The sequence below is a fragment of the Leptosomus discolor genome, chromosome 4 (assembly GCF_034619465.1).
Source record: "Leptosomus discolor isolate bLepDis1 chromosome 4, bLepDis1.hap2, whole genome shotgun sequence".
In the NCBI taxonomy this organism is placed as follows: domain Eukaryota; kingdom Metazoa; phylum Chordata; class Aves; order Leptosomiformes; family Leptosomidae; genus Leptosomus; species Leptosomus discolor.
Genome location: NC_141394.1, coordinates 58,390,427 through 58,410,222, shown reverse-complemented (window position 1 = coordinate 58,410,222; position 19,796 = coordinate 58,390,427). Strand labels below are relative to the sequence as shown.

Sequence of the window (19,796 nt, the reverse complement as noted above, 5' to 3'; positions counted from 1 at the left end):
TCAGTAAAGTGAAATAAAATTAATGTTTCCTGACAAGACGAGGGACTATCTAATACACAAGCAAGAATATTAATTTTTATCTTTGTACAGTCAACACTGCATAAACTGATGAAGAAATCTGATTCTCAGATCTGAAGGAGAAATAGTTTAGAGCACTTGGACTAAAAGGATCGAAAGTATTAATTTGAAACAAACCAATTCCAAAACAAATGCTGATTTTCATTGAGTTTATAAAGCAGATTAAGTTACTTTATAGTTCTCAGAATACAGTGCAATCTCTACTAAAATGTATTACATTAGAGCTTACATTCTTAGGCATTCAGAACAAATGTTGGTTTTCAGTTTCTATTACACAGCAAAGTTTGCTGCAAGTATTGCAAAGATTTCCCTCCCAAAAACAAGTAACAGGGCAAAGCAGAGATCATAAGTAGACACACGGAATTAACATGACAAAACCATCACTGGTTTTTACTATTTCTAGCAGTAAGTAAAGATATGAAGGGAGCGACACTAGCTTAAGATTTTGGTGCCAATGAAAACAGCTACCCTCAGTCCAGTAAAGCCACTCGGAAGTACTTTAGTATATACACCATAAATTTTTAACGGCAAATATTCCACATCCTTATCTAAGGCTTGAAATATGTTGCCTTGGCTTAATAAAGAACCTGTGGGTAAAAACAAAAGAGAAAGGCAAAACATTAGGCATTCTTCAAATACAAGTGAGTAGTTACAAGAAAACAGGAGAACAAGTGGCTTTGAGGAAAGTAACCTTTCCAAGAGCTCACCCAACTGCATAGAAAAATATGATCTTCAGCCTATGTTAAGTAGCAAGAGGGAGGTAAGGGCGGGGGGGGGGGGGGGGGGGCAATGACACAACAATTTAATTTAACACCTGCATATTGCTGAACCACTCTGTACTGTGAAATACCCTTCATAGAGTCCAAGGGCTAAAGGCACACATGCAGATTTTGGCTGACATAATTATTTCCTTGTATGTTTTGCTTGGCTACTAGCACTTAGGTTAAAAGAATATTTTCATCTTTCAAAGGCTGGCTTTTATCTTCAGCAAACACTTGTCTATTCCGGAGGGGAAGAACAGAGGAAAAATCCAGATGGACCAGAGGGGTGAACACAGTTTATCCATACGGTAATCATGTTACTCGTAATACTGAGCTCATTAAAAATGCTTGTCTAAGTAAAAAAAAAAAAGATTACTTGATAAGGCTTCTACCATTTCTGTCCAAAAACTTACATATACTGTTTCTTTCCAAGATGAAGCCCAACAGCTGGTGTGAAGTCCACACAGCTCAACGGTATTTAAGTGTCTAAACCTTACTGACTTCACTAGTGAAAAACCATTAAGGTTTAACCTTGCATGGATGCCATCACAAAACTTATAAAATGCTACAGTGCCATAAATACATTTCCTTAAATAGTATGCATCTCTTGGGAGTTTTCAGTTTTCTCCAAAGTGCTAGCAGACAAGCTTCTTCTAAAGTTCCACCTGCAAGAGAAGAAAACAATTCTAAAAATAAGCTTAAACAGCGAAATTAGTTTCAGGATGAACATGCCAATTAAAAAGTCAGCAGATGCTCTGAAATGGAAAAAAATGCCACAATTGCATGAAATGGTTGCCATGCGTTACAAGTTTAGCACGTGAAATCCTAAAGGAGAGGAACTAAAAATTCAGCTGGTACTCATGAAAAGGATGGACAAGCACATGGACAAACTGACAAATCACAGTGCAAAGCACACACAAGTTTGAAAAGGATACTAGGAAAGGAAAATGTTACAAAACTTCAGTACACCAGTACCTTAAGTTTTTGTTTACCCAGTAGCTTACAATGGATGTGCAAGAGCTCAACTCAAAATTTTGACTTCAACCATCAGCTGTACATCTACTACCTTTTTAGGTGCCACTAAGCATATTTTAAATGACCTTAACTGATGAAGTGGAGTCTGCTGAGAACATGGACCTTGGAGACATGGAGAATACATGCTAGAACTTCAGATGATGCAGCCAGCAAGACACTAGGATAAGCTGAAACACCATAGAGGTGACTTCAAGAAAGATTTCATTAAGAGCGTGCCAGTTTAGGGGGGAAAAAACCCTGAAATCAGAAGTAGCAGCAAACACAAGCAACCAGCAATATTACATCATACAGGTACTGCCCAATTCAGGCATTTCATCTCGTACAGGAACTCTCAGTAACAGAGGTTAAAGTCGGGCCGCAAAGCACAAATCTACTGCCTCCAAATGCCAGAACAAACCTTTTCTGGCAGCAGTTAAACACGCATTTGTGTCTGCCTTCTCCCTCTGCATCTGAAGATCTGAGCTTAATTCTCCAAAACTATATGCTTTTTATCATACATTTATTGGCTGGAGGCACAGAAGTCTTAAATGCTGCTTATCTGTTCATTTTTAGTAAATTAAGCTATAATAATTTATTATAAGTCTGAAATATGTAACTGAAGCAAAGGTCTAACCAACACCTGTCTATATGTGAACAGCTTTTCAGGGCAGTAGACGACAACTGATCCAGAACCATGCTGGGGAACAGTATCCTAAGTCTTTCAAGCAAGATCTGTTTATTTTTTGTAGCCCACATCAAACAGGCCTGGCTAGTTTCCCAGATGATTTACAAAACAGTTCTGTTGGGCTGGAGAGACCTTTACAAAAGAGTCTGCAGAGCCATTTTTCTGCTATTAGAACATATGTTTTCAGAAAGGGCAATACTTTAATCCTAAGGGAGGTTCTACAATAAAAAGCTGCCATAAATGGACATTTAAATTTTTTATAGCTATACTATCATAATTCTCTAGAGAACAGCTTATTTTTAGATCAAAGTAGTAATGGTTTAAATTTAGAGAACAACTTTTAGGTAATTACAGGGAACAGCTTTCTTATTTAGGAGAGAAAAGAACAAATTAGAAAACTGGACTACAAAACATTTTCAGAATTATTTCAAAAGTTTTTGTTTTGTTTTGTGGGGTTTTTTGGGTTTTGTTTTTTTTTGGTTTTTTTTTTTTTTAATCAAAGTGCACTGGAATTAACTTTTTATTTTCATATATGCCCACTTCTTTACTTCTAATGTTCAAAGAAAAGATAACTAGTCTGCCTTTGAGTCAAAAATCATATTACAAACAGTCTGATCACGCTACTATTAGAGATACAGAAAAAAAAATAGTCACCGGAGTAACAAAACAATTAGCTGGGCATGAAAATGTCAATGCAGCCAGTGAAGGAAGAGGTTGTTTCCTATTGCATTTAGCTAATACTGATTTTTTAAAAAGGAAAGAAAGGAAAAAGAAACCACACCAACAAAACAAACACCCTGAGCACCGAGACATAACTCTGAATCAGAAAACAAGAATAAAGTTTGTCTTTCATTGACATCTGCAGATCCTTCACAGGTTACAGAGCAGCAATAAGACGGCTGCTGCTAACAAGCTACAATTTGCCAAACTTTGCCATAGAACAAAAAGCAAAACAAAAAACCCAACCATCCTTGCAGCCTGTCACCTACCTCCAAGGCAGGGCCAGCTGTATTTACACTGGCTATGAAAAGCATTTGTCCAGTCTCGTCGTACAAATGTCCAGCAATAAAGATACGACAGCTTATTCCAGCTTCTTAATTTGTGAAACCTGAACTCCATCTCCTTACAAATTAGCCTACTATTTACCTTCTTGCCCACTGAGCAAAAATTACAATTAACTTCATTACCCTCCATAGCTTTTTAAATGTTTCTTCCTCTGTGGCAATGGTTCCAAAAAATTGGGTGTAACTTAACGATGTGTCACAGAGTACAGATGAATACGCTCTGCTTAGTTCAACAGTCACACCTGTGCTGCCAGTAAAGGTTGGGGGGAAGTATCCCACTGCACACCAGCTCTCTACTTTATCTTCCTTTCTAAATTGATACGATTACAGAATGTTTTCTTAATGAATAAACAACAGATCGAAAGAAAAGGCCACATCTTGCACGTTGGCCTTTCAGAATTTAACCTCAAGACACTTGAGGGGTTTTGGGTCTTGTTATATTTTTAAACATACCCAATTTCCACTGGTGCTTTCCCTCTTACGTTTGAAGTTACTGAGAGTTTGAAACTGGACTGAGCTGACATAACACGGCTTTATCCTCTCTCTCAGCATACGGAGTTTGGCACTGTGCACTTTGTTCACCTTCAAATCCAGTGCCTTTGTTTCGTCACTCCAGAACCTCTTTCTTCCCCAAGGGTCAAGCTCTGTATTTTGAATCACATTTGTGTAAAATCACCTTCCCCCTTCAGATTATCACTCAATTACAAGCAAACCATATTAATTCACAGGGTTTTTTTCCCCCCAACATTTTAACTGTTAAAAAAAGAAAAAAAAAATGTACTCAGGGGTGCATTCCAAAACCACGCTGGACACATTTTTGACATGCTTCATGGTGTACCTCAAGCAATTCACTGAAGTTTAATAACTCAGGAAAACCCCAACCTCCTGGCTTAGCAACCTACCATGGATCCCTGCGATACGAGCATTTTCACGTGTCTCCATTCTTATTAGCCAAAGCTCCACTGATCTATCAGAGAAGTATCTAGTAAGCAGTCACCTTATACAAGCATAAGCATAAGGAAGAAGCGCTATAGTTACTCAAGTGATGCAGCAGTCAGCAGCATTTGTTTTCTTTTGGGTAATAAGCACATTGCCACTAAATCTGAACCATCATTTATTGCCAAAAATTAATATGCAGATGTTTTATTTCTTGGACAAGTGATGCCATCTCCACAAAGTAGTTTTTATTTCAACATCTAGTCTAATTATGAAGTCTAAATAAACAATTCAATAAGAATTAGGTGGATAATTTACCCTTTACCAATTTACCATTAACTGAGTGATCAAATATAATTTTTGCAGACTTCTGTAGAAACTTTTGAAATTGAAAGATGAGTTTCCACACAGAAGCGATAAATTTTCAACTTCATTCCTCTTTACTGATTACCTTCACTTATTTCACAACATACCACTTCGAACATTAGTTCCCAATGTTTGATACCTGCAGTTACTCTGAGCTTCTCCTCTCTTGCAGCTCCTGTTTCACAGGTGTGGCAGGTGCTTCGCTCCCTTCCTGTTTCACAGGCGTGGCAGGCATATCACCATTCACACTCTCCACACCAGTAACAGACATCAAGCTTTTCCGTTCTTTGGCATTCGATTTGTGCTCCACTTTTGTGACTCTGAATCTGAGGTAAGCAAAAGAAAGATTCAGCTGTATTTCCCCAGGGATTAGTTTGATCATTCTCAGTACCCAGTGCGTGAACAGGAACATGTTTTCAGGTCCCAAGATCTAGATATCAGAGCAGACACCCACACAGACCCAGCTTCACTTCAGAGCAATCTTCCTTCCTATTACCTACATGGGCTTTTAATACTTGCTACTGCTGAATCACACTTTCTCAGGAATTGTGTTTTAAAGCAGAATCCACAGATGGCATACTATTTCTTGGAACAGAAATTTTCTAAGACAACTACAACATAAGCTAGGAATTAAAAAGAACGCAACAGAATGGTTTCTATAGCTCACACTTACTTGAGGAGTATCAAATTAGGAAACAGACAAATTTATTATTGTGCAATCCCTGTTTATTTTTAGCCAGTATCAATAGAGCAATAGCTTTGGATTTATACCCACAGTACATCCCCATCTATTTACACAATTCTACCACAAAAAATTTAAAATCACATTTACTTTTTCCAGAAATAACTTCAGTCTAAAGGTAACAGGATTACAAAAAACAATCACTGATGCAACAGAGTAGAATCAATGGATACGTGATCCAACATGGGCCACTGTAGCATCCCTAAGTACACAATAAAATGACCTAAGTCTTACCTTCCCACAGAAAGGACTGTAACTTCTCCAAGACGACTTCTTCTGTTCTCTTTAGATTTGTGAGCTGGCTTTATAAGGTGCCATCGTTTGTGGCTACAACGAGTACAAACATCCTTTTCTACTACCCCTCCAACTGTATGGAAGTGATGGCCTTTGCAGCTGTGTTTAAACGGAACAGCACCTGGTGACAAAGGAGTCCCTGGACTTGTTGGACTCCCAGGAGACGTAGGGCTGTAGGAAAAAGTATAAAGGAAATTTAATGTTTACTATAAAATCCTGTTTCTTAAAAAGAAAAGAAAGGATAAGATATAACCTTCAGTTACGTCTAGTGAACAGCTACTTTTTCAGGGACCATTTATTCGTGAGGATGTCTGGTTTCAGTTTCCCTCTGATATTACATTTTCGCAGTTAAAAATCACTTCCATAAATTAATTCAGCTGCAGTCATGTGGTTAAGGTAACTAACACAAAGGGCAAGGAAATGAAAACAAAAATCAGGCTAAAATAGAAGAGAACAGGTTACATGGACTTATATGGATGAAGACATCCAATTAGCTGATTAAATTCACCTTGGAGAACTACAGAAAGTATTTCAGAATCGTATCTCTAAGAAATCACAGAAGAGCAGCACAGTCCCACAACATTGCAGAGGCAAAACTAAAATATCTACCATGAAGAGAGAAGCAAAACAGATCATTCAGCTTAAGTTTCCGAACATTTTTTTTAAAGTACCTAGAAAGAAAGAAAAAAGCAGTACAACCACTAACAGGCATTTATCGAGAACAGTCAAATCACAATCTAATTTTCTTCTAAACAGAAAACCAGATAGCATAGGTAGAAACCAGAAGATTTACTTTTTTTTGGACATCAATTCCGCATCAGTTTTGACACTGTCTTGCAACGCATCCTCCTAAAGCAAGCTAGAGCTAGCACATTAAAGGCAAAATTACTGTAGCGTAAGGTAGCACGCCTTGGGTTTTTTTTTAAAAAAAAAAAAAAAGAAAAGACATACCAGAATGTTATATATCAGTAGCTTACTATGAAACTGGAAAGACATATAAAATGTGGTTATTCTGGTCCTGATGATATTCAGTGTTTTAAATAGTTCGTTGGGCAATGGAAGAGAAGAACAGCTAAAGTACCCATAAACTTTGGGTCACCCATAGCAACTGTAGAGGACAAGATGAGAAATTAGGACGCTCAGAGGACAGCATGTTTGTGAAAGACACACTCACACACACATAAATATTATTCAAAATTATGGATGTGTTGCAGTAAGAACAACACAAATTTCTGTGCTTTAGCAGAAAACCTTTACAAACTCAGATTAAAAAGCAATTAGCCAGATGATGACTCTTCAGAAAAAGAAGGTGAAGACCACAAGCTGAACATGAATCATTATGATGTTGTTGCTTAAGAAGAACAAATTTCACAGTGGAAATAATGGGAGTAAAACCTGTGAACCAGTTACACTACTCAGCATTAATCATGCCTCAGCTGATCTTTCCATACAGTTTTAGTAATGTTATTTCAAGAAAAATACTAACAAACTGAAGAGATTCCAAAGAACAACAGACAGAACAAATTAAAGAAATAAAACGTGCCACAAAAGACTGGAGTTACTTGGATGCTTATTTTCGAAACAAAAATATTGACAGGAGACATTTAATGATCTCAAAATAAATAAGAGAATGCCATTAAGGGAAATACAATCTGTTCAACATCCGAAGCAAAGACAGGAACTAATGGCTTTAAGTGGCAGAAGTGCAGATTTTACTTAGCCGTTACTATTCCTATTGTTAGGAAGCGTTTCATAGTGCACTGAACTTACAAAGAAATACAGCGGATTTGCACTTGAGTTACTAAAGCTTTAGGAGTATCTGGCAGAAATTATGTAAGAGCAAACAATCATTTTTCCCTCCCCCTTACTTTTTTTAATTCACCACTGAAACAACAGTCTAAAATTCCCAAAATAACATCACACATGCCTACACAAAAAGATTTGAGTTAAAATTCAAACAAATATTTCTGCTGCACCATGACAGTTTAAAAGTAATCCTTATAGTCGGGAACTCCTTTCTTAAGTTCAATGTTTGTGTTCAGTAACTAAGCCTCTCACTAAAACAGGTGATACACAGTTGCATGTCCAACTCTGTTTTGCTAAAACTATATGCTCCCACTTCTTTTAGTGACACAGTACTACTGGAACCTTCATCTTCTCTGCCTTGAATATGAACATAGGGTTACCCATGAAGAGTATTTAGAGTAGTACAGATATAGTTTAAAGGTACTATGTACACATATAAGTACTTCTACACAAATGATGCATCTGCAACTCAAGGGCTGAACCATTTACTCTACATAATTCTCTAAATAGGTATGTAGTGAAAAAAAGGTAAGAGGTAGGTCAGCCAATGCATATTATTGCCACAGCCATAAAGAAAAAACAGGAGACAGAAAGAGATGTCTGTTTTAAGTTAGCATCCATACAAATGAAGTAAGCGCTGCTTCTATTCTTTCAAGTTAGAGTAGCTTTTGACTAAGCCAACTTGTAAGTAACTTCACCCTGAAGTAAACAAACATTCGCAGCCTCTGTAAATCTTTAGCCCAGAAAGCAACAGATCTGTGTTACACACCTAGAACACATAACCAGAAGAGCCAGTTACTAACCCATGGAATACACTAAAATTTAATGACTCAGAGACACCACAAGGAAATCAAAGTATTACCCTCAGCTGATAATTCAGGAAATAAAACCCTTTGAAAGGGTATGGTTTTAGTTGCCTCAGGAAACATGCATTAGAAAGATAAGTAATTACCTTTCAGGTTCAAAGACACTGCTATCTGCTACCATGGCCTTTAACACATCAGCATTTGCTGCAATGAGAACAAATAGAACTCTTCAAAAGTGTACGGCTCTTAACTTTAGAAAAAACAAACAGCAAAATTAAAAGTCCTCAAAGAAATTTCATCTAAAAGAAAGACGACTGCATTATGTATATCTCCTAAAAGGCAAAAGAAAATCATGGGAAAAAAATTTAATATAGTTCTATGGGATTTTCTTAACATGAGCTACAAAAATTACAGTTCATATCGCACTCAAAGCTGTGCCCCAATACAAGCCATATAATGTATTCATCTGCACAAGACTCCCAAACAAGATCTCTGAAAAATTTAAAACATCAATTTCACCACAGGAGTATCATTATCTTGGATGTATAAAGCAACTTAACACTAAAAACAGCAGTCTAAGTGAACCTTACAAAATGCAAGTTAGTTATCAGCCAGGAACTACAATTGCTTATATATTCTAAAAAACACATAGTGTACCTAATCCCAGCCTCAAGAAAAAAATACACAAGCTCAAAGCCGTAACAGTTATTAAGGGGAAAAACCCCACCAAAACAACTAACCCAAGCAAAAAATACAACTTTTCCAGAGGACTAATCTTCATTCAGAAGTAACTCCAAGCAAGTTCAATGCTTAGGATAATTTTGATTTATCCAAATGTAAAATTAAAAGGCTAAAGGTTCTTGTACTATAAAAACTTGCAGTCTCCTAAAGGCTTCTTCTACTGGGCAAATACGTTCGGGAACTAACTGAGCATTCCATAGGCTGCTTAAGTGCGATCTAATTTTTCCAGTCATATCTTCTTTACCCTTCACTTTGTGCACACAGCACATGAAGACATCATGTCCAAAATTCAACGCTAGTGCTAGTCTACTCTATTGTCTCAGTTAAGTACAAAGGTTACATCAGACAACAGCTGCAAAAATGGTTTAAAACCAAAAAGTTTAATATGGTTCAAAACATAAAAATTTCACATGCTTTAAACACTGCCTTTAAGAAAACAACCTTGAGCTTTTACTTCGTAAACAAATAAACAAGATGAACTAAAAAAAAAATTGAACAACCAACTAGGTAAAATATCAAGAAGTGCATGAATCCAACTTACCATACAAACTGATTTTTAGGTAAGCAAAAAACTTCCCTATTTTGTTTGAAGTTATTGCCTTCTGAAGGCAAATCTCAGAGTTAAGCATGTACAAAATGGCTATCAATTGAAAACACATGAACATAAATATGTTTTCTCAGATATTCTGAAATACGGTGTTATAGATGACCATCACAAAAGCTCATAATTTCAGTATCACAATACTATACCTTCATTTTTCATAATGTAGTTAACAATTTGTCCCACAGTGTCGCTATTCTCATGTACAGTTTCATTCATTTCTGTGCAAAGAAATAAATAATGTTGTCAAAATCTTGGCCTTCCAAATCAAGAATTGATTTATTTTAAAACAAAGTAAAAACAAAAAAAACCCCACAACCGCAAGCCACAACAAAAAAATACACACACACCAGAAAAAGTTACATACAAAAAAAGACAAGATCTATTGTCACTTTGGAGAGAAAGCTTAGATGATTTGAGTCCTTATGCAGGAAAAAAATATAAATATGAGTTTATGAAATCTACACATCAGCTCTAACATACTCATCTAAGACTGTAATAAACTCAAAATTTTCACAAGCATACCTTGAAGTTCCTTCTCTAGCTCATAAGGAGACAAACAATAGCAGTTATTTTTAATCCTAACCATGGGGAGGGAAAAAAACACACAACAAAAAAAAAAAAACATTAAACTGTCTCAAGTCACTATTTTAAAATGGGTATTATTGGCTCCTAGCATAAGAGGGATTAAATTTAAGCTTTTCACCACAACTACAAGGACATAAAATTTGATATTTTTTTTTAACGAAAGAAAAAATGTCATATGACTACAGGAGCAAGGGATTTAAGAAAGAAACCTCATGACTATGCTTTTGAATCAATTGCGCCCATTAACAATACTGGAAGCTTCCCCAGAATAACCTCAGGAGCAGAGAGAGATTGGGGAGAGAAACAGAACAATTAAGAAGCACAGCTCTGCCATTCCCTAAGCTTTAAAAATAAATAAATAAAACCACAGGACTGAGGCAAGTTCGACAGGTGAGGCCCCAAATTTGCCTCTAAATAGTAAATTATGGCCTTCTCCATCTCTTTACCCATCCTTCATCTTCACCCTCATATCTGCAACTTCGCAATGCAGCTTAGACACAACCACTTCCCCAAACTAAGACCTAAAAGTCATCCCCCTTCACCACCGCTCACCTTGCTGTCGCCGCTCAGCTGAACTAACAGATCAGACAGTCCCACTCACTGCGTACATGCCCCAAGCAGTAACTGCTTAAGAATATTCTGACATATCCTTACCGCACCACGTGGCTCTACCCTTACACAAAGCCTCTGTAATTTGCACTTATTACCCAATTGGCAGCAATTAATTGGGAGTAAGGAAAAGGCCCAAAGTATTTACAAGTGACTTGGCCCTTGAATTTACCAAGCCAAATCCTATACTGGCTTACTATAGTCTTTCCCAAGTTATAACACGCTTTTCTTGTTTGCTTGTTGTTGTGTTTGATTGTTTAAGTAAGAGAAGATGGGAATAAGGAACCATAAAAACAAGAGCACAAACAAACAAACATTAGAACTAAAACAAAAGTATCTTTAAGAAAACATTTATAAGCAGCACACATTACATAAACCAGAACGTACATACTCAGTTGAAAGGTTCAGCTTTATAATGAGAGGGCAGATGAGAATGACAGCACAACAGGAATAAATTAAGATGACTAAACATAAAACTAAGATTTTAGGCTTTAAACTGCAGCTTCTTGTCACTGCTCCAGTAGAATTACATATAATAACACTTTGTTGCTAACAGCAAGTAGAATGCAGAAAAGCGATCTAGTGACTCCAATCGCAGTGTATAGTTACAAACAAATATTCTGGATACTTTGATCTCCCTGTAAGCTCTTAACGTTAGCAGACTTGCATGGAAAATTGGAGAAAATTGGAAGATTCCTAGTTTTGACTGGCAAAGATCAAAACCCAACAGGCATATAATGCTAATAAAAATATTTTTCTTGTGAGAGAAGTCTCACAATACATTATTCCACAGTAATAATTTAAGTAAAAAAGTTCTTTATTGGACTTGTTGATTACCTATTTTTTCATCAAGTTTTTCTTCTTCTACTTCTTCAGCCTCTGTTGTACAACGATATCCTTTTTTCTTAAGGATGTGACAGATGAGGATCCCCAAGAGACCCATGATGAAGAAAACAGGAACCAATGCAAAAGCAATATACTCTAGGTGCTCAGCCTTGCCATCACTGACACCAGTTTTAGTTGTCAAAGTAGTTGTCTGTAAGCCATAGCTTGGCAAAACCCGGAGAAACTCTGTATTATCTACATAAATGAATAAACACAATTATTACTATACACTGTGAATCACTTGAAAGCATTTAGAAAATTACAAGCATGACCAAATCCCCATAGCATCCATGTGAGGTACCTTCCGTGATGGCTTGAATGGGCAACACACACTCTACTGACTAAGAACTATTAGATATTCCCTCTGTGTAAAACAATTACCAAACATCTAATATCAAAACCCCCATATGACACTTCTTCAATAGAACAGTGAAGAACAAAGAATATTCTAGCCTGATAGGCCTGTAATCTCAAAAGAGGGCTCGCACATTTCACTGAATATTAAGACCACGGTTGCTCCTCATTCCCATTAGTGAGGAAAATGCCGTACTATTCCTCCAGTCCTAACTTCATGCAACATTGCTAAAAAAGAAGTGGCTCCTTCCCCAATATGAGACTAAGTACTGTATTTAGTATTGGCCCTTGCAAAGTAAAAGCACCACATTTGGCCTTGATTTTTTTTCTTAACAATGGTATTTCACAGCATAGAAAACCCAAACATTTACCCTCTGCTCATCAGCATAAGGCGGGCTCATTCTTGGCTTGTTTAAGGTTTGTAAACCATTTTGTATTTAAACTTGATACAGGATGGGAGAAGGACTTTTGTTGTTGTTGTTTGCAAACAATTTAAGTTGCAGCATAGACAAACTCTAAGTCTGTACTCACAATGAAGCATTTCTGTTTCAATTAAGCTCTGAATTTAACAGCTGTATATTCCATGTTATAAAACAGCCTTTTGAACTACCAAAAGCATAGAATATTTACATTAGAAGCGACCTCTTAAGTTCATAAACGCTACTAAAACTGGCTCTGATTAGTAGGACAATTGAACAACATATACAATTTAACACTAAGACTACAATTGTTTTACACTACAAGGAAACAAAAGACAGGAAAGGTTAACGGACACCAAATTATAACTGAGAAGGTTGATCTCACATACAGATTATTTGCTTTCTAAGAACTCATAATTCATGTTTTAATATTACAATAATTTTGTTTGGGGGGGTTTTGGGGGGTGTGTGGGTTTTTGTTTGTTTTTTGTTTGGTTTTGGTTTTTTTTTTGCTAAACCATCAGGTAGCAACAGCTACAAAGTCCCCCACTTAATCACACAAAATAGCTTAATTTACTTCTCTGGTGTGATGGCTTTTCTCCTGCCTGGGAAGTATGTTTTGATAGCTGTAACATCTCAGAATCTAAGAAATCCACCTTAATTAGTACACATCACAAACTCAGAAAGGAACTAATAAATAAGCATCCTTCATGTTCAAACTTAAGACAAAAATAGGCAGATGCTTTGGACTTTGCATTTTAAGAATGAATGGGAAAGACCCACTACACTATTTTTAAGACATCAACAGCCACTTATAAGTCAAGCTAACGGGTGGAAGGACAAATCAGGACCACGAAATGTATCTCCAACTCAACTTCTTAGGTTTTCTGCCTCTTTTTGTGGCAAGCATGGCATGCATTGCCCAAACACGTTACATCTCTTGACATTTCTCCATAACTGTGGTAGGTAATTCCCACTTCAGACCTACATGGGAATTCCTACATGGGAATACACCACCATGCCCCATAGTGCCCCATCTACATGTTTTTGAACACCTCCAGGGATGATGACTCCACCACCTCCCTGGACAGCCTGTTCCAATGTTTGACAACCCTTTCAGTGAAGAAATTTTTCCTAATGTCCAGTTTAAACCTCCCCTGGCACAACTTGAGGCCATTTCCTCTCATCCTATCACTTGTTACTTGGGAGAAGAGACCAACCCCCACCTCGCTACAGCCTCCTCTCAGGTAGCTGTAGAGAGCAATAAGGTCTCCCCTCAGCCTCCTCTTCTCCAGACTAAACAGCCCCAGTTCCCTCAGCCGCTCCTCATAAGACCTGTTCTCCAGACCCTTCACCAGCTTCGTTGCCCTTCTCTGGACACGCTCCAGCACCTCAATGTCCTTCTTGTAGTGATGGGCCCAAAACTGCACACAGTGTTCGAGGTGCAGCCTCACCAGTGCCGAGTACAGGGGGACAATCACTTCCCTACTCCTGCTTCAGACAACCACTGAAAATATATGTGCAATTTAAAATACAAAGCTGATTCACAAAGCTGCATACAATCAACAGAAGAGAACAATTATACAAAGGATATGGGAAAATGGATGCCAAATACTATTAAATGTTCACACCAAACAGGAGAAAATTCTATATAAATTTGAGCCAATCTGAAGTTCACAAGCAACTCCAGCAACAAAGCTACATCACATCTTCAGAAAGGCAGATCACTGCTGAGCAATCACCAAATACCATCCCTAGCCTCCAAAAAAAATAATCAAACCATCAGAAACTACTCAAGTTGATATTCCCAGCCTACCTAATATACACCATCTGGAAATGCTTGAATGGTAAGAACCATGGTTTGAGCTTCTTTGTTTTCTGTTTCTTCTTCTACCTACATAATCTGTTTTATGATTTAGTTTAGTACTTTTGCTCGTAGACTGCCACCTGAAACAACCAATGAGAAAACCTCATTAGCTACAATCTGATCTGCAGCCAAAAGGATATGACAATCTAGACAAATTCTCAAAGGATAAATGCAACCTATACAAGTTAAAATAAAATAAAATTTAAAAAGCCAGAACTGTGCCTATACTGGCACTTTTTTCCTTGAGAAAAGTATGCTGAAAAACTCACAATTTATCAACTGAATGCTCTGTAGCATAGATTAGTCCACTGATTGGATTGAGATTTAAACTTTCCTGCCTTTTGAACTAGGCAGGAAAGCATATTTAAAGTGGGTTTTTTTCCCATTTAAAAATGCATTAAACATAGATACTCCAACATACCAGCCTATATAGATAAGGTTATGTGATTTTTTTTTCAGTTGACCTTAAGATACCTAAAAATCTAATTCTCCCATTAAAATTCAACAAGATATACACCACTTGGCAAGGTATTTTGCTTATTACCAGTAAAACATTAAATCAATGTTTCTATATAAATATATAATTCACACAAAGTCCATAAACTGCTTGATGTCATTCATTTTACGTTCAGAGATATAAAAACTCACCAAAAGCAAATCAAAAATATCGCAGAAGACATTAGTTAGCTGGGTCAAATACTTGGTGCTGCATAACCTTACAAGCAGAGCAAAGCACTCAGCTTTCATTATCACACACCCTACACATACCAAGAACTCTGTCCTCAAAAACCTCAGCAATTATGACAGAACACAAAAACACAGCTTGCCTAGCTAGAGAGCAATATATTTTATCTCCCAAGTCATAGCTACATCTTCATTGTGTTCCCTATCCCTCTTCCCCAGCAGCACATTATGCTTATTAAGAGACTGTTGATAGTCTACCTCATTCTCACAAACAGGTTAAAAAAAGATTATTTTCTAGAGGAAAAAAAAGTCTTAAGTGAAACAAACCTATTGCCTACCATTATTGCTTCATCTATTGTTCAAGGAAGTTGTACTTTAGGGAATATGCATAAACTGAGTAACAAAGGAAAACCACCTATCATCGAAGAGGAACGCTCAACAAGTTTGTGAATTCCGCTTAGCTCCTAGCTTCCTTGTAGTAATCAGGCCTACAACTAGAAGTGAAATAAGCAGGAAGTCTGATGAGAAAAAGGAAGCCACATGATGAAAGAACATACTGACAACTAGTAACAGCACTGCCAATTGCCTTAGAGGTTAAGCAAGGTTGTTTAAGGTCTGCTGTTACGAACTTATGAGCAGACTTCAAAACCTTCATTAGATTTGTCAAAAGCAGTATGTCAAAAGAGTGAGCAGAAGGATCAACCGCATTTCTTTAAAACACATTCTAACTGCACCCACTTCCAAAACACTAATAGCAAGATGCTTGCAGCAAGTCTGGGGGATGACCTAACTGAACAGAATACCCAACAGCATCCTTATGACCCAACATCGAACCATAGAACTGTGAGTCTTTCACAGTGCCTCAAGCTGGAGCCTGCTGAGTCCTTAAATTAACGACCGAGTCTTCGGCTCACTGAAGTCATCACAAAAATAGTGATTGTGGGCAAATCTTGCAGTAGGTCTGGGAAGAGAGCTTTTGACTCTCTGAGGTAAGTCCCCACCCTCCTGAGTTCTTTCCTAACCCCTATTTATTTCTAAAGTACATGCCCTATCAAACTAATGCTTTCACTAAGGTGTCAGCAAAAAGTTTTAGACAGGCTTCCTTGAAAGCCTGGGGGTGGGGTGGGGACTCAGAAAGGAGATACCTCCTACAGAAGGACAGGTCCTATCAACAGCAAACGGACTATAGCTAAAAGCATTACCTTGTAATGCACATAGCCCTCAAGAATTTTAAAGCATTGCAATTTCTACACTCTCAGATGGAGCTTGTTAGGAACCAAAAAGGAAGACCAAACCTAATAAATTGCCTATTAAGAATCCAATGGGAAAAACTTCAAATGAAGAGTATCCAGAGCAGTTCTGTCCTGTTGAGAAAGGGAAAAATTGCCATAGGAAGGGCAGTAACAGAGGCTCTGTCCATTCCTTGTGCATGACAATATGCAGTTGATAATGCTGTGGAAACATAAAGAGACAAAAAGCTCACGTTTCACCGTTTACCAGTGTTAAAATTGCAGTGCTTATGGTGTAATTGCTTTGATCACTACTTGAGTGGCACACAGCTCCTACTGCAAAACTACATAGAACTGATGCTTTGTGTTTGGATTTCTGTTGGAAAATTTTTCCTCGAACTTCAGTTTTCAAACAAATTAGGCACTGCATGCAGCCACCACATGCATTTAATAAACCACACTGCACCAGTTCAGCTGTTTAAAAAAAACCCCAATGAAATCCTTCCTGGACACACATATTTAAAAGTATTCCATATCACAGGTAAATTTACAAGTACAAGCAGCATCCAGAAAGCAGCATTAAATCAATGCTACCAAACACATATCAGTGCATTTATGCAAACTAATATCCACACTAGTTTAGATGATCCAAAAATCAATTTTAACAAAACCCAGCATATTTCCTGTGTGAAAATACACATATAAAACTGACAGAAAGCATTTGGCAAACTCAGAGGAAGGAGAAAACGAAGTCCTATTCTTTCATAGCTTTCGCATTTCCTGCTAGACTTGCCAACTTTTAGCTGTTTTAAGTACAGTCCTATTCATTTAGATACAACCAGACTAAATTACTGTTATAGTTGTTAAATCCTACCATATTAACAGTCCTCCAGCATAACTGCCTTCAAGCTCCATAAAGCAATCCAGAGTATAAACATTTGTAAAAAGTCAGTACATGCCTATGAACACACATCCTTTGGCTTACTAAAGCATCTATTTACACTCTCTTCAAGATGCCAGTAGTAAGTAAACTGTACAGTAATCTCAGCATGTAGAAGCATACAGTAATATGCCACAGTAACAACCATCAAAGAATAAACTCATTTTTTAACTGTTAAAAAGTATTTTACACTAAAGCAACTGAGAAGAGATCGGGGGGGGGGGGGGGGGGGGGGGGAGGTTATGATGAGGAAGAGAAGAAAAATCCACAATTTGCTCCTGTTGTTACCTCTGCGCACAAAACCTGAAAGAAGTAAGAATTAAAGCCCTGGAGAATATCAACTACCAGTCAACACAAATTTGAAATTCAAGATACTTAAACTCTCAGTGAAATCGATTAGCCGGGGGGGGGGGGGGGGGGGGGGGGGGGGGGGGGGCGCAGCAGGGGGAAGTCTGACAATTTGCTAATGCTACTATCTTTAGCATCATTTTACTGTCCCCAGTTGCACTTAGCGGTACTTATTTCTTTCTGCTCTCCTGAAGAGAAGGATGGACTGTATGACAAGCCTTCCATTCCTCTTGCTTTCAGAAAACACATAGCAGGTGGCAGATACCGTAACCCTTTCTGACCAAGCTGGCCTGCACCAAGTAATAATTACAGATGTACAAAAGTAAGTACAGAAGGACTAGAAACATTTTGTGACTAATTTTAGGCTAATAGGTATGCTCATGCTAACCGTTTCCACTAAGTGTAAGGTTACTCTCAAACAAGCTGGTACACTCTTATCAGTCACATGCCACTCAACGGTAATACAGCTGATCAAGTCAAAATTCACACCAGGTAAAAACGAGCATCAGCCTAAACACACAGGCACTGTTTAAGCACAGACAACACACATAAAAAGCACTTCAGATGACAAAGGCAACAAAATCAGTTTCACTCTGAGATTATAAGTATCGTAACACTTGGGATTAGATATAAACAAAGAAAACGTCATTTAAAACTAACCTCCCCTGGCATGTGCGAGTGTTCTTCAGAGATCTTAAGGGTTACAGTCAATTGAATTTCCAAAACCTAAAGACTAAACCAACTTGAACCTTACAACAGACGGTGAAGCAATTCTTTGATGCATTTCCACCCGTGAGCAATCCGATTTCAGCTTAAAGTGAAATCAGCTACGGAGGAGTCGCCAGACTCGAGTTTATGTAGTTCCCTAGGACTTCTCCTTTGGTTTTTTCCACAACTCACGGCTATACCTGACTAAATTAACAGTCCGGGGCGCGGGCTGTCGCGACATTAAGAACCGTTTTATCGCCGAAGGCAGTCGCAGGGGGAACTCGGGCAGCACCGCCTCTCCCAGCCAGCCAGAGCAGGACCCGGGAGCCGCCGAGCGCCCCCGCCAACGGTCGCGCTCCGCCGGGGACCGGCTCCGCCCGCCTCACAGGCGGGAGAAACTTCGGCCGCTGCGACCGCGGAGCCTCGACCTCCTCCCCGCTCGCTCCCGCCGGCCTGGCAGGCGGGCGGGGGGAGCTGCCCCTCTCCTGCGGGCCGCGGCGCAGTGACCCAAACGCCAGGTACCCCCCAGTTACCCACTTCGGCACCGCGGCGGGGGCGGGGGTGAGCTCCCGGGGCAGAAACAGCGGGATCAGCCAAGGCACCCGAATAGCGGGAGAGGCCAGCGGGGCCCGCGGGCGGCTCGCACCCCCCGACGAGGTCGCAGGCGGCGGCGGGAGCCCGCGGGGAGGCTCAGTGGCCGTCGGCGGGGAGCGAGGGAGTCCCGCCTTAAAGCTTCTCCTCCGACAGAGCTCCCACCCGCGGCGAGGGACCGAGGCCGCAGCGACCCACCGAGAGCGGAGCGGTTGCCCATCCAGGCAGCCGTCGGGCCCAGCGAGGGAGCAGTCGGCGGGATCCCGCCCGTCGCTGGCGGAGCCATAGCCGGCACCTCACCCGCGCTGCCTCCGCGTTGGCAGCCGCGCTGCCGCCACCCGGCCCGGCCCGGCCCGGCCCGGCCCAGCCCACGGGCGGTGGGGCACGCCCTGCCCGCACGGCGCCTGCGCGGCGGCGCCGGCCCGGGGCGGTGCTGCGCCGGAGCGTCCCGCCCTCGGCGCGGCGGCGGTTGCTCGGGAGCTGCCGGGGGGAACGCGGGGCTGAGCTGCGGGGAGCGACGGCGCGTAGCGTGCCCCGGCCTGGCTTTGGCGGAGGCCTTTCCTACGCACTCCTGGGAGGGTTTTTGCGAGGTTGTCCCTGACAACCTCAGGAGCAGTTTAATGTTGCAGCGCGTAGACGTCGTTTGCTGGGCCCGGCCGGCCCCCGGCCTCCTCGGGAAG

The 19,796-nt window shown here is 39.6% G+C and overlaps 1 protein-coding gene across 1 annotated transcript; it reads right to left on the bottom strand.

The window, feature by feature from the left end:
- Nucleotides 1–1,171: 1,171 nt before the first annotated feature.
- Nucleotides 1,172–19,417, bottom strand: RELL1 (RELT like 1). Its single transcript, XM_086464465.1, has 7 exons — nucleotides 19,315–19,417; nucleotides 11,929–12,171; nucleotides 10,044–10,115; nucleotides 8,699–8,756; nucleotides 5,881–6,111; nucleotides 5,044–5,230; nucleotides 1,172–1,504 (listed from the first exon to the last, which is right to left on the bottom strand). Exons 1-6 carry the CDS (start codon nucleotides 19,400–19,402, stop codon nucleotides 5,050–5,052), a joined length of 873 nt encoding a protein of 290 aa, XP_086320591.1. The 5' UTR covers nucleotides 19,403–19,417; the 3' UTR covers nucleotides 1,172–1,504; nucleotides 5,044–5,049.
- Between the last annotated feature and the right edge of the window lie 379 nt (nucleotides 19,418–19,796).